Raw genomic sequence first — 15893 nt, 5'->3', positions numbered from 1 at the left:
CATTGTCTATGGACCAATGGCAAACTCTTCTCCTTGCTTCACAGCCTTGCATTACACCCTGAGATGTAGCATCCCTCCTTGGCAACAAAAACACCTTTTTCTAGGACTTCAGTATCTGACCTGCAGATAAAGAGGAACTATTTTGCTGTCCTCCTATCACTGCAGAACCACCCAGTCAAAAGGCGATTTTCTTGACTCATTCAGAGTTTCAACTTCTTCCCTGAAACCAAAACACCATACAAACACCACAGTTCACTCTCCTAAAGAAGTCTGAGACTAGACACAATATCGCCTTCGGATCGAGGTCATATACCGCCCTATCTTGTTTTTGCAGGCCTTGTTTGCTGTGTTGCATTCAATGTGCGGCTCGGCGCACCCAATGTATCGGTCTCTAATCTTGCTTCTGTATCTGTGACCTGCTCCCTTCTCTTGCATCACAGGGCTGTTATTGCTTATCTTTTTTTTTTCTTCCAGGGATATATAGCGCCCAGCTCACTTCCAGGAATAAAGTGCCCAGCTCACTTAGAGGGAAGTAGTGTCCAGTTCAGCTCACCCCTCGACAGTCTCAGGGATATAGTGCAGAAGGCATTATCCCTTTAGGTAAACAGCACTCTGCTCCCTCTCCTGCCTAACCCCAAATACTCTCGCCCTTTGTCTGGATCACCTTCTCACCCATTAACGGTCACATTCGTCTCAGCTTCCCTGGGCGCCTCGGCTTCTCTGGGCCTCTCCAACCTATGTTTGCTTTTTTTGCTGTTTTTAGCTTCTCACTCCTCCAGTACTTCATTTTGCCATCGTGTCCTCTCATACTCTCTCTACACTAATGAGATATCTCGACGCTCTGTATAAAGTACTCTGCATCCTCCTCCTCAGAAGAATGAAGAACGGCTTTGTTTTTCTGTTGCAAAATATTATTTATCACTTTTATTTGGGCCAGATGCTTAACTATCATATGCAGCTCAGCTCTGTTTATACTGCTGAGGCTTTGCATGGCTCGGAGGCCTTTATGGGTCATGCTGTTGATCTGCCACCTGATGTGTCGGGGCATCATTGTTTTCTAAAGGGCATTGGAAACTCCTATGATGCTGCAGGCTCTTTCCAAATGTTTCCCTGTGATGCCTCTTTCCACAAATGGTAAGCAGGCCCAAACAGGGACGCAACGTGCTCCGATCTGGATGCTGGCACAGCTACATAATTTTCCTGTGGAAACTGGGTGAATGCCACAACCTTGTCTTCAATCATTCTACTTATTAAAAGTATTCGGGGACAATTTGAGGTTGGACATATTGCTATTAATATTATAAATTGCCTGGCTGGTCAGGAGTAGGAGTGGTAACTGGGCTCTGTGATAGTGACAAAGGACACATGCTTGTATATCTTAATCATCCTCACAGTTTCTGTGTTGCATTTCCACCCAAGGGTTTCATGGTGGTACTACTGGCCTCATTAAAGAGTAGGGCACCATTTCCTGGGAGAGCTGAAAAGAACCCTTCCTTTGGTCTGTAAACATAGTGGTCCATTGCTTGGGGGAGGGTTATGAACTGGAAGGAGGACTTTTCGGATCCCACCCTTATTCTCCACAAGGGAGCTCACAGCACTGGTTCGAGGGCCCTGTTATGCCAGCTTTCCTAACAGAGTCCGCTTCAGCTCTTGGGGTGGGGTCAGGACATTGACTGGCATCACCACACCCTGCAACTTCTCATTTTTTTGCTGCAAAAAAATAATTTCATCAAATGGATCTCCACTTTGAAGCATCTCTCTTCCATTCAGGGAAAAAGTGAAATCCACTCTGATTGAAATATTTACTAAACACTTCACGTATTCTTGTGTATTCTGAGTATGACTAGAACATTGCTGGAGAAAATCTGACTGCTCTTATTGTCTTACTTACAGAATTGAACAAAGCTCCCTAAAAACTATAATGAATGCCAAAAATTGGAGGATAAAATTGCAAAAAACAGCATAGCTCATCTAGTAATGCCATTTCCCATCTAGTAAACAATTGCAAAAGACCCCCACCAACCCAACACTCGAAACCATTTAGCCATTTTTAATCAAATCACTAAAGCTTTGGATCGAGACCAAAACCAATCTGCAAATCCTACCAAAGGCAATATTCTTCAGATCTTTGAAATCAGGCACAGAAATCACCCCTGCTCCCGACCAGCCATGCAATTTATAATATTATTAATAGCAATATGTCCCACCTCAAATCGTCCGTGAATACTTAGAGTAAGTAGAATGATTGAAGACAAGGTTGTGGCATTCACACTAATTCAGACCTTGTATAGGTAAGACAATACATTCTATATGAGCTGTGCAAGACAAGCGGCCCATACTGAGGCGGCTTCTTTATTGTTCATGATATCTCTGTGGCCTTTGGCACAGACAGCCATTGGAGCTGGGCGTGCCTGATCCTCACCAAGACGAGGACCAATCCAGAAGCGCCTCCATTGCTGCCAGCCAGCCCTGGTGCATGAAGGTTTGCTGTGTGAGAAATGTTTCCCCAAAAAAGTTGAAGGATGGCTTATTTAATGTGCAGAGGATGCATGTACGGCTGCCTGACTTCCTGTTTCCTGGCCTGACCCTCTGCCACTCATATAACACAACTCAGGGTTCAGTGATAATTTCCTGGTTGAGAGAGGGCATGTCCTCGTGGAACTGCATGGCTGGTGGAGCGGTGGACACTTGGGACCAGCTTGAGAGGCAAGAGACCTAGAAGTCCCCCCCCAGCATTCCACCATTTGGATTAGCACTGCCCCCCTGCACCTGTTCTCAGTCTCCTACACAATCCCTGGTTATGGCCTTGGTATAGTTTGAGCAAACATGTGCTGGCCCCAAATCTGTCCAGCCCCGTCCTTGTACCACAGCTCGGTATTCCCACTCCCCAAATCCTCCCATTCCCTATGCCACCTACGTCTGAACACTGAGGCTCAACTCCCTGCCCCATCCCAGCTTTATCATTCAGTCTGTACCACTGCAGTGAGGGTGGTGAGTGCGGAAGTTTCCAGTAAAACTGGTGTTTCCCCTAGGCCAGCACACCACTACCATAATCCCCATCCCCATGTCCTCTGCCACATCATACCCCACCACTCACTTTCCCACCCTCTGCATCCTATTAATCATTAAGATACATACAAGATATGTACAAGAAGTTCCTAAGAGGGAAATGTCTTTGAAGGCTATATAAGAATGGTAACTTTAATATATGGCTGTAGCAACACTGCAGTCTAATAAACCATGAGTGAGGCTTTTTTCATAGCATAAACTGCAGACTGGCTCGCTTGTAAAGACCTCCAATTTTGGCAGATACGGCAGTGAGATTAAATGATTTGTCCAGAATCGCGCACTTTTGTGAAGAGGTGTACTCCGGGTGCACGTCCAGCCTGTGATTTTATCACACATCTTCCCGGCACCAGCGCTACTTTGCAATAATATATGCTTACTTTACAAAGTATTCCATCATGTTTTACACTGACATTTTCCTGGCTTAGCTTGTGTCTGGCCCTCGGAGTCAGTCAAGATCTGCTGGCTCGGCTGGACCGATGTATTCACTTGCTCCCCAACCTACTGTCAGCCGTGTACTGTTGCTCAGCCACTGGAAGGACTGATTTTGTCCCTTTCCCCTCATGCATCCACCTGCTTTCTTGCAAAGTCTGCATTGTCTCTCTAAGTGCACCTGCCTAGTGGCACGTGGAAAATCTGTGCCCTGATATAGTTTGCTTAGTAAAAGTATCATCTGGTTTACTTTTGGTTAGCAATTATTAAAAAAGAAAGAGCTTTTCCTGACTATCACTCGCACACAGGCTTTTGGCACTGTTAAGAGTGGAGGAGAAGAGTACTGCTGTACTCTCTCTATTCGCTCAGTTGAAACTTGGCAGTGAACAGAGAAAAGTGGGTGGGGAGAGCAGGTTACACTTCATTGAACAGTGTAATTTAAATCACCAGCTGTGCTACACAATTGTCATTTTAATTGGCAAACCTACAGAATTACATAGTGTGAAGGCATCCTGAAGAAGGACACAGAGAACAGATTGTGAGTTGTACTCAAATGTACGTTTATTTAACTTAAAATGTAAGGTGGAGTAAGGCATCATTTGACCTATGCTAAGTTGGGATTTTCCAACCTAAAGAAAACTAAGGCTAGCCTGCATCAGGATGTCTAAATTAAGTTTCGAATGGATTGTGTCCTCCCAAGTATTCCTTATCTTTTTTATTTCCAATATCCAGCTTGCTACTTAGGAAAATTGTTTTCCCAGTATTGGGCGTTTTTCGATGCCTGTCGACTCGATGTTCCCCAGAGGCCTCCGTCACAACGTCATCATGGGTATAAGTAGCGCACGCAGCGTCTGTTGCGCTTCAGGAGCGCAACGCACGGTTCTGGAAGAAAATCGAAATTCCTTGAGTGTTTCTGTGAAAATCTTCTAAACTTCCGGTTTAAAAAAATGCTGTTACTGTGAAGATGTCCATGACAGATCCACACATGTCTGTGGTGCCTTGAGGCAGAGCATCCTTGTTCAGAATGTGATGAGTGTATGTCCATGACGGCGAAGGTCTTGAGGGAGCGCAGAGGGAAGCTGGAGAGATGTAAGCCCCAAAAGTCCATTACCCCTTCCAAACGCACTTCCTTGAGTCGAGATGTAGTCTACTCGTCACAAACACTCCTCGAGAGCGTGAAAAACCCTTGAGCCGAGAAAAAGCCTCTGTGACGCACAAGACGTCGTGACTATCGACTCATATGTCGAAGCCGAAGACTGCATCATCGACGCCCGCAAGCGTCGACCCCCCCTCAATGCCGTTCAGGACATTACCCTGGACGACTTCGTCGAAGACGTGGACATCACAGTCGATTCCGTCGATGACCTTGAAACCTATAATTGTTTCGTCGAGGCCACTGACGCCTATGACCACTATTTCTACTATTTTTGCACCAATAGTTGCATCAATAGCTCCTACTTCATTTGAAAAAAACGTATGTTCCTCAATCTCGTTCAGATTACTTCAAAACTCTATCCTCAATTTATGAGGAGGGTGAAATATCTGATGAAGAAAGACCCTTTGGTCCGGAGTATGGAAGACCTTCTATCCCAGAAGTACTGGTCTCGGAAGAGTCCAGAATGAAACATCTGCAGGACACCCTGCATGAAGCAAGTGGGATTGATACTGCCCCAGAGGTTGACTTCGGTAACCTGATCCAGGGGATCATGCAGAAAGTAATTACAGGATGCTCATGAATAGAGTGATGGAGTATATGGGGTGGTCTAGGCCCACCCCTGTGTACGAACACGATGACCTAACGGACATACTTGACAAGGGACCACAGGAGGACCCTATTGTCCCCTTTCACAAGGCTTTGCATAAAAAGGTGTCTACCAACTGGGACCGCATCAGCAGAGCCATGACGGCTAGTACGACAATCCGTAGATTTGCGTGGTTGCGGGAGTCAGGATTTGCCCCAGATGTACAGTCCAGGCTTCTGAATATGCCCTTTGACGGCACCCATCTATTTGGTAAGAAAGCTGATGACAGTTTGGAGAAATTGCAAACTTCCAAGGCGGCGGCCAAATCCCTTGGCGCTGCAATAAAACAAACTCCGAACCGCCACACAGAGGACAGCCAGTTCAGAGGCCAGAGACGATTTCCCTGTGGTGGACGCAGCAGAGGTACTAAGACTGCAGCAGCAGGGGCTACCTCACCTTCAGCCTCTGTATCACAAGACAGAAGTAGGAGGCAGGTTAACTTAACATCTGACAGAAAGGCAGACTATTACTTCAGATGCTTGGGCTTTGGAGACAGTTGCCCAGGGTTACTGCCTGCCTTTTCAACACACCTCTCAGTCATCCACCGGGGAACAACTCTTTGAAGTTTCCAGACCCGCTCCTTATGCAGGAGATTCTAGACCTGCTAGAGAAAAGTGCTATAGAACCGGTACCTGTAGCGGAGAGGAACAAGGATTGGTACTCCCCTTATTTTCTAATTCTGAAAAAGGACGGAGGAATGAGACCCACCTTGGACTTATGAGAATTGAACAAGTTCCTCTGGCAGGACACGTTCAAGATGGTTACACTTTCTCAGATCCTTCAGGCCCTCCAGCTTCAGGATTGGTTGGTATCTCTGGACCTTCAGGATGCTTACTTTCATGTGTCCATCCATAACAAGCACAAAAAGTACATGAGGTTCGCCATTGGCAACTCCCACTATCAGTTTCGGGTTCTGCCATTTGGGCTAACTTCCGCCCGAGGGTTTTCACCAAGCTAATGGCGGATGTGTTAGCGAGTCTCAGGAGAGGGGGGGGGAGGGGAGTCTTGTCTACCCTTACTTGGACGATTGGTTGATTAGGGGCAGTTCCCCAGAACAAACCCTGGATCATCTAAACTATGTTTGCCACTCCCTCCACAGGCTGGGTATTTTCCCTCAACTTCAAGAAGTCCCACATGATACCTTCACAAAGACTCCAGTTTATCGGAGCAGTCCTGGATGCATCCCTGGGAAAAGCCTTGCCACCAGAGGTGAGGGCTCAAGACATTCTACAGATAGTGACAAAATTCCAATATGCCCAACATCTTCCTGGCATTCGACTTACTGAGGTTGCTCGGCCTGATGGCATCCTGCCTCTTTCTGGTGCCACAGGCTCGCCTGAGAATGAGATCTCTCCAATGGGCTCTCAGGACCCAGTGGTCACAATTATCAGGAAGGATGTCAGATCTTACAACCCCCAAACAGAGTCTCACTGGACCTTCAGTGGTGGGCCTGTCGGGAAAACATCTTGAAAGGAGAACCTTTTTGGCAACCATGGCCTGAGATAACAGTAGTGACGGACGCCTCACTCATGGAGTGGGGAGCCCATAATAACGATATGACCATCAGCGGTCGTTGATCTCCATCAGAGTCCAAACTACATATCAACCTTTTAGAGTTGAGGGCAGACTAGCGCTGAAGGCCTTTCTGCCCTCTGTACGGGGAAAGAATGTCCTGATAATGACAGACAACACAGTGGCCAAGTACTACCTAAACAAGAGCGGAGGTGTATGGTCATTACCACTGTGCAGAGAGGCTATGCAGCTCTGGTTCTGGGCAATACAAGAAGGAATCTCTCTGTCGGCAGTTCACCTAGCCGGAGAGGAGAACACAGCGGCAGACACTCTGAGCTGGCAGAGCACAGTCTCCCATGAGTGGGAACTAGCTCAGGAAGTCCTTCAAAAGATCGTCACCCTTTGGGGAGCCCCTCAAGTGGATCGGTTTGCGACCAGTGTCAACAGGAAGTGCAAACTATTCTGCTCAAGGGAATTTTCCCCGAGAGAAACTCTAGCAGACGCGTTCCTGGTGGACTGGGAATTTCTGCTCCTATATGCTTTTCCTCCAGTCCCGTCATTCATCAAGTAATAAGGAGGTTGAGGAGGTTCAGGAAATCCATGATCCTAATAACCCTGGATTAGGACAGGAGAACGTGGTACCCAGACCTTGTACATATGTCCATCTGTCCTCTGATTCGTCTTCCACAAAGAGAGGATCTTCTCTCGCGAGAAGAGGGTCAGGTTCTCCATCCGGATATCAGAACTCTCCGCCTTCAAGCATGGTTTCTGAGAGGCTGAGATACAAAGATTGGGACCTCCCGGACGATGTAATGGAGGTTTTGCTTTCGGCCAGAAGGCCAGCAACCAAATCTTTTCAACGCTGCCGTTGGAACAAGTTCTGCAGCTGGTGTAGAGATAAGAATGTTGACCCTTTCACATGTCATACACCAATGGTGTTGACTTTCCTTTTACACTTAGCAAATCTGAGACTCCAGATTGGCACGATAAAAGGTTACCTAGCAGCTCTGTCCATCTTCAAGCGCACTGCTGAGGAACCCACATACATTTAAATACCCTTGGTAATTCAATTTTTGAAGGGGCTAACTAATGTTTACCCCCCCAATTCCTGTTCAAGTCCCCCTGTGGGACCTAAATTCGGTCTTAAAATGTCTAATGGGAACTCCTTGAGAACCTCTTCATTAGTGCTCGTTAAGCCTTCTTACCCTCAAAACTGTCTTTTTGGTGGCCATAGCATCTGCCCGAAGGGTGGGTGAGCTACAGACTTTATCCTGAAAGCCTCTTCACACTCTTTCATAAGGACAAGGTGGTTTTACAAGTGAAGCCTAACTTCCTCCCCAAGGTTGTTTCGGAATTTCATATCGCCCAAAAAATAACCTTGCCTTCTTTTTGCCCTCTTCCTCGTCCGGGGAAAGAGGAACAAAGGCTGCACAGACTTGATCCAAGGCGTGCCGTGAGTTTCTATATTAGCAGATTGTCAAAATTAAGGCAAAATGACCAATTGTTTGTTGGTTACACAGGTCATAAGGTGGGCGTAGCCATCACCAAACAAACCATTTCTAGATGGGTTATTCTAACTATTGTAAAATGTTACAAGTTGGCCGGTAAAGACCATCCAGAGCACTTAAGGGCTCATTCAACAAGGGGTATCGCAGCTTCGCCCCTCTTCAAAGGGGAGTTCCATTAAAAGACATCTGCGCAGCTGCCACATGGTCATCTGCACACACCTTTACAAAATTGTATAGTTTGGATTATTCCACTAGCCAAGAGACTGCATTTTTACTCCCTCCTCCTGTATACATTACTGCTTTGGGAGTCATTCAAAGATGAAGAATACGTGAGAGGACACAATCCATTCGAAGAACAAGTTACTTACCCATGGTAACGTTCTTTCGACTGGATGTTCCTCCCACGTATTTCTTATCGCCCCTCCCACCCTTCCCCCACAGTAAAACTTCCCTTGTAGTTGCAGTCTGCGCTCCCTCAAGGGTAGTAATCATCTCATCCTGGACAGTGCCTAACACTTCAAAACAGAACTGAGCAACGGACGCTGTGCACGCTACTTATACCCATGATGACGTCGACGTTGTGACGGAGGCCTCCGAGGGACATCGACTCGACAGGCATCGACACGCAGCGCCCTCTACTAGGAACATTGTTTTCTGAAGCAGCAAGCTTGATATTGGAAATATCAAAGATAAGGAATACGTGGGAGGAACATCCAGTTGAAAGAACATTACCATGGGTAAGTAACTTATCTGTCTGTGTCCAAAACCTATACTTGCCCTCACAACTAACTGTATACAATGTGTAGGGATGTCGGCCTCAAAAGAATAGTGTTCAAAAGAAAGTTCACTGTTCCTTCCATCTCTTGACATAGGATCAACTTTATCTTCCCAAAGTTCAAAATAGTTCTCAGAATATTGGGATTCTCTACCCCAAGAGTTCAAACCTTCTTGCTTCCAAAAATAACACAGTTCCTTGGGACAACTTCCAAGTCGGAGCTCTTTTCCACAAGAGTTCACATCTCCTTGGAGCACTTCCCAAGTCAGGGTTTCCTTCCCGAACAGTTCCATTTCTTAACATCGGTTTGTCATACAAGGGTGTGGCAACATTAAAGCTTGACTTCAAATATACTTTCCTTGACTTTTTCAAATTTGGCGTTCGGTCTAGGTGCAGTTGTCAGACCACACAGTCCACCCATAACAGCTTACACAACCGATGCCCCTTCTTACAATTTCCATCAACCTGTAGCCACTGGTTCCATCCGACAGTGATGCTTAGTTGGATCCTCATTGTCCCACTCGTCAGATACTGTCCCGTGGCTGGCTTAGCCACCATGCATTTTATCATTCTTGTTTGTATTCGTCTGACTCTTGCCAACAGAAGATTCTCTCAGCTTGCAATGCCTGGGCCCCTCTTGACTTTGGGCCAATATTTAGTTTCTCATTTTCATACCTTCCCTCGTATTCTCTTGACTTTGCCACTACCTGTATCGTGGGCGCCTCTTAACCTAGGGCCAATGCTGGATTTTTCTATTTCATACCCTTCGTGGTTTTTTCTTGACTTTGACAATTCTTGTTTCATAAATTATATTCTCCGATTTCTGGTTCACATATTACTTGGGTTTCACTCCATTCATGAACATTCAGTTGACTTTTTACTCTGTGCAGCATTCATAAGTGCTTTCAATCAGTTTCAGTTCACTGAATATCTTGCCGATACTTGCTGCAGTGTTCAACAGTACTTTTAATCACTTGCCGTTCACTCGGCATTTGCAAAAGGACTTCGTTTTATGTTACCGCAGCACCCTGGTCGGCGTGTGTGTCCTGGCTTCCTTTGTCGGCGGCAGCAGTCACGGGGCGCTCCACAGCTCCCCACCAGACCCGTTCCGGCAGAGAGCAGGACCTCCGGTCACTTGTGCAGCTGACCACGGCTACAGCATCCCCTTCTCCTGTGCAGCACTGCTCCAGCCACGTGGGTCTCCAGCTTTCTTTCCTCCAGCCTGTTCGTCGTCGTCTCAGAATGGCAGGCATTTTTATATCCATCCGGTGTGTTAAGTGACCCTAGGTGTGGTCATTGAGTTCTGTTGTCTGACTCTGGAGGGCTCCATTAGGCAGACATGCCTAGTTGTTCCTTTGGTATGTATCCATAGTCCTCGTCTCAGTACCAGAGTGGTGTTTGGAACTGTCTGATTTAATAAAAGAAGCTTTTACACCTCTGTTTGGTCTCTGATATATATGTGTGTGTCAGTGAAATGAGGATGTGTCCTCCTAGTTGGTCTCTTGCTGGTCCCAGTAGTAAGGTGTTGTTTCAGGGGAACAGTTTAGAACGAGGAGCAGGGAAAGGGTTGACAATATCCAACAAAGGCTTTGGTGTGAGGGGGGATACTGCGTCTGGCCTAAGGACATCTTTTCCCCATTTCCAAAGTTCCCTCCACCCAGGTGATCCTCCCTCACATATCCACCCCCATGGTTGGAATCCAAGAGTGATGGCCTTTCCCTGCCCACCTGGGAGGAGGATTCTGGGGGGGGAAAGAAGTTCAAGCTGCTTATTTTATGCCCAGCACTATACATACAGTAATGGTGAAATGGAATGGTGTAATGTAGAGAGAGAATCAGAATGAAGAGTAAGTTGTGGTTCCAGGGAGGACAGTTGGAGGAGAGTGGGTGAGGATATGAGGTGACTGCTGTGGGTGGTGGAAGATGCAACTACCAATTATAAAGACGAGTTCTGCAAACTATCTAAAGTGCATGTGTCCTGGTGTTGTGCCGGCTTAGTTTTTATCTGGGTCATAACACTCAGTGCCCTCGCAACTGGGGTAGGACTTGCTCTGGATTTTTCCCCAGTTGGCCTCCCACCCCGGCTGAGAAGGGTTCCCGTCCCCTATTGACAAGGCCAGGGTAATAACTGAGGATCCATCACTCGTACAATCTAAACTGGAACCATAATTTAGAGAGCTCAAAAATATTTAACCAACGTTTTGGTGCAAGACCAATAGAGCCCCTAAAAAGATAATTTGTACACAAATAAAATGCCAATGCTTTTATTATGGTGTAGTATATTAAATCACATATTACACCTGAGTGTGTTTACATTTAAGGAGCAGTGTTGCTGGAGGAAGGCCTTAATGCACATCTTTTGTGGAAGAATAACTCCAGTTAAGGTGTTATAGGCTAAATTTTATTACAGTAGTTTATTTAAATTACAAGAGAGGGATCTGGAGGAAATTTGCATAAGAAGCTTCAGTGGGTATCTTAATGAAGGAGAAAAGATCTTTATTCCAGACCTTAAGTACTTTTTTCCCAAAATATATTGATAAGCTTGGTGCTCAATATATAAAGTTTTATATAAAATGGTCCAAATATATTGTTTCTGAAATGTAAGAAAATACATTTATTGTGGACAACATTCATTTAACACCCCAATTCAAAACAGATCTTCAGAAGTTTACAAATAATCCAAGACTGGAATAATGTACTCTGTACTCTTACATCTGTGAGAAATGCTTGTTGAATTTGCTGTAATCACAACTGGAATACCTTAGGAGTCGGTGTAAACCTATATTAGATTTGCATATGTTATCTGAACACGTGGGAGGATGTCTGGCAGTAACATCTTTTGTGAAATCCATTACAAACATATTTGGGGAGGGATCTATGTTGCAGGCATTAGTTAATCGTGGAAATGAAAATGTAATGTTGATTATATATTTCCTTTGAAAAAAAGTAATTGCATTTTTTTTTTGTTGGTGGTTCCCCACTGACCTCACTCTTTCCCTATACTATCACCCCTACCCCACCCGTTTTAAACCATTAACCACCCCCCCATATATTTTGATGAGTTATATCATAATAATTTTGACTGCAAACATTTTTTATTTTTTTTAAATGTTGGAAAACCAACGAGATACCTTTTATATTAAAACATATGCACCTACTAGCAGAGTTAATTTTGCTCTTTTATCTAAACATCTATTGACATGCAATCAGTGGCACAATCCAGCTTCAAGAAAGCAACAATGGACCATGAGCATAATGCTGTTCATGCCTGCTTCAAAACTATCCAAGACATAATGAGATCTAAAGCACTAGCACTTCATAGGAAGGAATGCATAGTTCAGCCTCTTCGGCACGCTCTATTTATCTGTTCTCTTTCACATGGTTGGGCCCCTTTGGGCCGGCCCCTTCAACTGCAATATCAGTTCTGTTGGATCTTGGTTTAACTTTCCATCTGAAAGCATATTAACCATCTTGTTATAATCTTCCCACCACCTTACCTTAGCAGGAAGCTCACAGTGTTCCTACCTATATGCACTGGGTCTTATCCGAGGCATGAAATAAGCAGTGGCGCATATGAATTTGCTATGCAATTCTGTAGGTTTTCTAATGGACACTTGTGTGGCAAAGCCAGCTAATTAAGTTGCCCTGTTCAATCAAAGCACAGCTCCCCCTGCATTCCTCTGTTGCCCGCAGGGCTATCCCACCCTATTTTCTCTGTTCACTGCAAGTTCAAAGGGAAAGAGAGTGCAGCAGTAATCAACTCCTCTACTCTTTAAGTGCTAAAAGCCTGTGGGCGAGTAGTACTCTAGAATGTACTACTAAACAATATTTATTTATTGTTATTTATCTGTTTCTCCTCTGCTTTGCACTTTCCACTTCTCCCCCCTTCCATGCACTTTTCCCCTGCCCCCTCTCCCATGCACTTGCGCGTTCTCAATGTCACTGGGCCTAGTAAGATCGCTGTTTTGTTCTCCCCGTTCCCCTCCCTTGCCTTGTCGCGCTCTGAACCACTTGTGTACAAGCGCGATAGAAATAAAATATCAATCAATCAATGTATTTCCTTTTTCAAATAAGTGCAAATCAGAAGTACCAGATACTTTTGTTAAACTAACTATATTCTGTCTGGCAAAGACCCAGTATGTGTTTACTTTCATTTTTTAATAAGACAGTCATGCAATTCCATTACTAAATATGTAAGTTGTTACATAATTATAGTATTGCTACCGTAAAACACTGCATTGTCTCCATGCTTTACAGTAAAGTTTAGGTTTGTGTATCTAAATCTCATAATGTCAACTATATTTAATTTGTTGGGAAAGATGCATCATATTGACGAGTGAACACTCATGATCACACGGCCAAATGATTTTGTTGGCAAACCTAGTTCTGTGACTGTTGGTTGCTTTAATCTGTGCAACTGGTGTCCAACCCATGGGCTGACCTCATGCTCTTGACATTCTAGCGCATCACCCTGTTGCTTTACACCAGCTACCCTGAAAGTGAGATAGCCACCAACTACAATATTCAACCTAGTTTGCCCAGTTCTCTGACTCCTACGCCATCCACTCAGCCTAGTCTTTCTTCTCAAATCTACGGCTATATACCATACACTGTAGTTGGCCTCCATAGCTCGCTTTGCTCTATGATATGATTGCATTATATATTTACACCTACGGGATAGACCATGCCAAACTGTTTTTAGAATCTTTTTATGTATTTGTGTCTATTATGCAGCTAACCTTTTACATTTTACAGACACCCAACTAGGGCTTGCAAAGTCTATTTGCCCACCGGCATAGTCAAGTAGATTTTATGTAGGGCGAGGTCCATTTGCAGTGGAATGTTTGAAACCTTTATTTTACATTTACTTTGCAGTAAATGTCAAATCTAAGTTTTACTGTGCATGACTGACCTTGGGGTGGCAGCACTGTGCCAAATATAAAGTGGGTTTGTGGTGACATGCACCATTTTACAGAAAGCACATTTAATTTTGTTTTCATCCATTGCCATGGGTCGAGTGCATTTCTCTTGGGTCAAGTAGGTAATCTAAGTTAATTGACAAACAGGTCTAGCCTATTTTTGAAGACTTTGTAAGGCCTATTTCATCTCACTAATGTCTTACTTCAGTGGTACACAAAAAGGCTGCATTGATGCACTTTTATGTCTTGGGTACAAATAACTTCTGGTGACATTATAAATATTAGTAGAACATTGTTAATCAAATGGATTTGTTTGCTAATCAAGAACATTTTAATGTAATTAGCAGGCTCTAATGTATGCCTAGTTATCTGATCCAAGCAATAGTCTTTACAATTCTGGATTGCCTCCGCTCTGAAATATCCACGCTGCACTACATTCAAAATAAAACTGCTACAATGGAACCAAACCTACAAGAAGACCAACTGTATTCCATCGAATTCTGAGAAATATTTTACTGTGGTTATGATCCAAACAAATACGCCCTCTGTACTTTGATTGCCCGAATGAAGCACGTCCACGTGAGAAATCTACATCGCTGCTCAATCTGCTATACTGATTTCTAATTTCAAAATTGGATTGCAAGTCCTACATTGCCTCACAAATGAGTCAAAGGGCAGGTTTTAAATATTTAGGAAAAAGCAAAGCCTTTTGCAAGACGGATCCAATCTAACTACAAACAATTATAATTAGTGTTGTCATATAGCTCTTCATGTCAGAATCCTCCACCTTTTAAGCACTGTAATAACCAGTTTGGTGTTACCCAATGCATTGTATGGTACTCAATGTATTAACCTCAAATGGATTAAGGCAGGGCCTGTGGGTTTTGACCTTGCGAAGTGCATGATTGGTCTTATGTCAGAGGCCGGCGCTTATCTTGTGAGCTCTCCACCCAGACAAAAAGAAAGAATCGAGATACTATCCTTTAAACCCACTCACATTATATAACTCTTTACTCCTTTAAGTGCCGACATATGTCAAACATAATCTGGGGTGGGGGGCTGTCATGATTGCTGCTCAAGCACTTATCGTCTAAAACTCCTTTCCCTTTCACCACTAGAGGTGAACCTGACCACTTCCTGTTGACCAGGTATTTAAATACCTCAAAACGAAAGCAGTGCGACCCTGAATGCCCTCCACATCAGCCGCTTGGATTCGGCATCTTGTCTCTCCCTTCCCACTTACCTGGTCCTTCCCATATCTCTTGATACAAACCTTAAAGTTGACCACCTGCATTTATTTCTCAATTAATTACTATTGTTTCAGATCCGGGTAATGGCTCTGGTTTTGTGAAAAGTGTGGGAGCATATTGTGCTATATGACCATTCGATTTAGGGTATTATGATCTGTGATCTTGAAATATGAGATTCATTCAGTGTAAAACGTTTTTCAGGCTGGATATCAGATTACCCAACAAAGGCTTCCCATTGCTGTAAATGGTAAACTGGCATACCACTTACTAACTGGACAAAGGACCGTACGAATCAAACAGATCCAGCTGGAGCAGGACAGTGGAAAGAGCCTTCACGATGAAGAAAGGAGCCAGACGCTCATTGACTTGAACAGGGCTGGTACGTGTTGTTAATTTTGTTTGAACTCCCCCTTCACCCAAACCCCATCAGAAGTTCTCAGAAAGTGACTTAAATTACATTATCTGTTTTACTCTGTTTAGGGCAATGTATCTGCAGTAATGCAAAGGAGATGTTTTTAGGCGGTTTTGTAGCTTCTATGCAAGCTCACTGAAATGCATGCACTGCAGCATTTTGCCTTTACAAAGTTACAAATCAATGAGAAAAGCGAATGTGATTTTTTTTTTTTAATA

General features: G+C 44.3%; 1 protein-coding gene across 1 annotated transcript in view; it reads left to right on the top strand.

The window, feature by feature from the left end:
* GATB (glutamyl-tRNA amidotransferase subunit B) overlaps positions 1-15893 on the top strand; it is a 1295211-nt gene that overhangs the window by 222015 nt on the left and 1057303 nt on the right. Inside the window, exon 4 of the mRNA XM_069631274.1 lies at positions 15465-15642. Coding sequence (XP_069487375.1) covers positions 15465-15642 — 178 coding nt within the window. The remainder of the gene's footprint in view (positions 1-15464; positions 15643-15893) is intronic.

The sequence above is a fragment of the Ambystoma mexicanum genome, chromosome 6q (genome assembly GCF_040938575.1).
Source record: "Ambystoma mexicanum isolate Mex_15411 chromosome 6q, UKY_AmexF1_1, whole genome shotgun sequence".
NCBI lineage: Eukaryota > Metazoa > Chordata > Amphibia > Caudata > Ambystomatidae > Ambystoma > Ambystoma mexicanum.
Note: the sequence above shows the minus strand (reverse complement) of the source record. Positions and strands in the feature narration are given on the sequence as shown.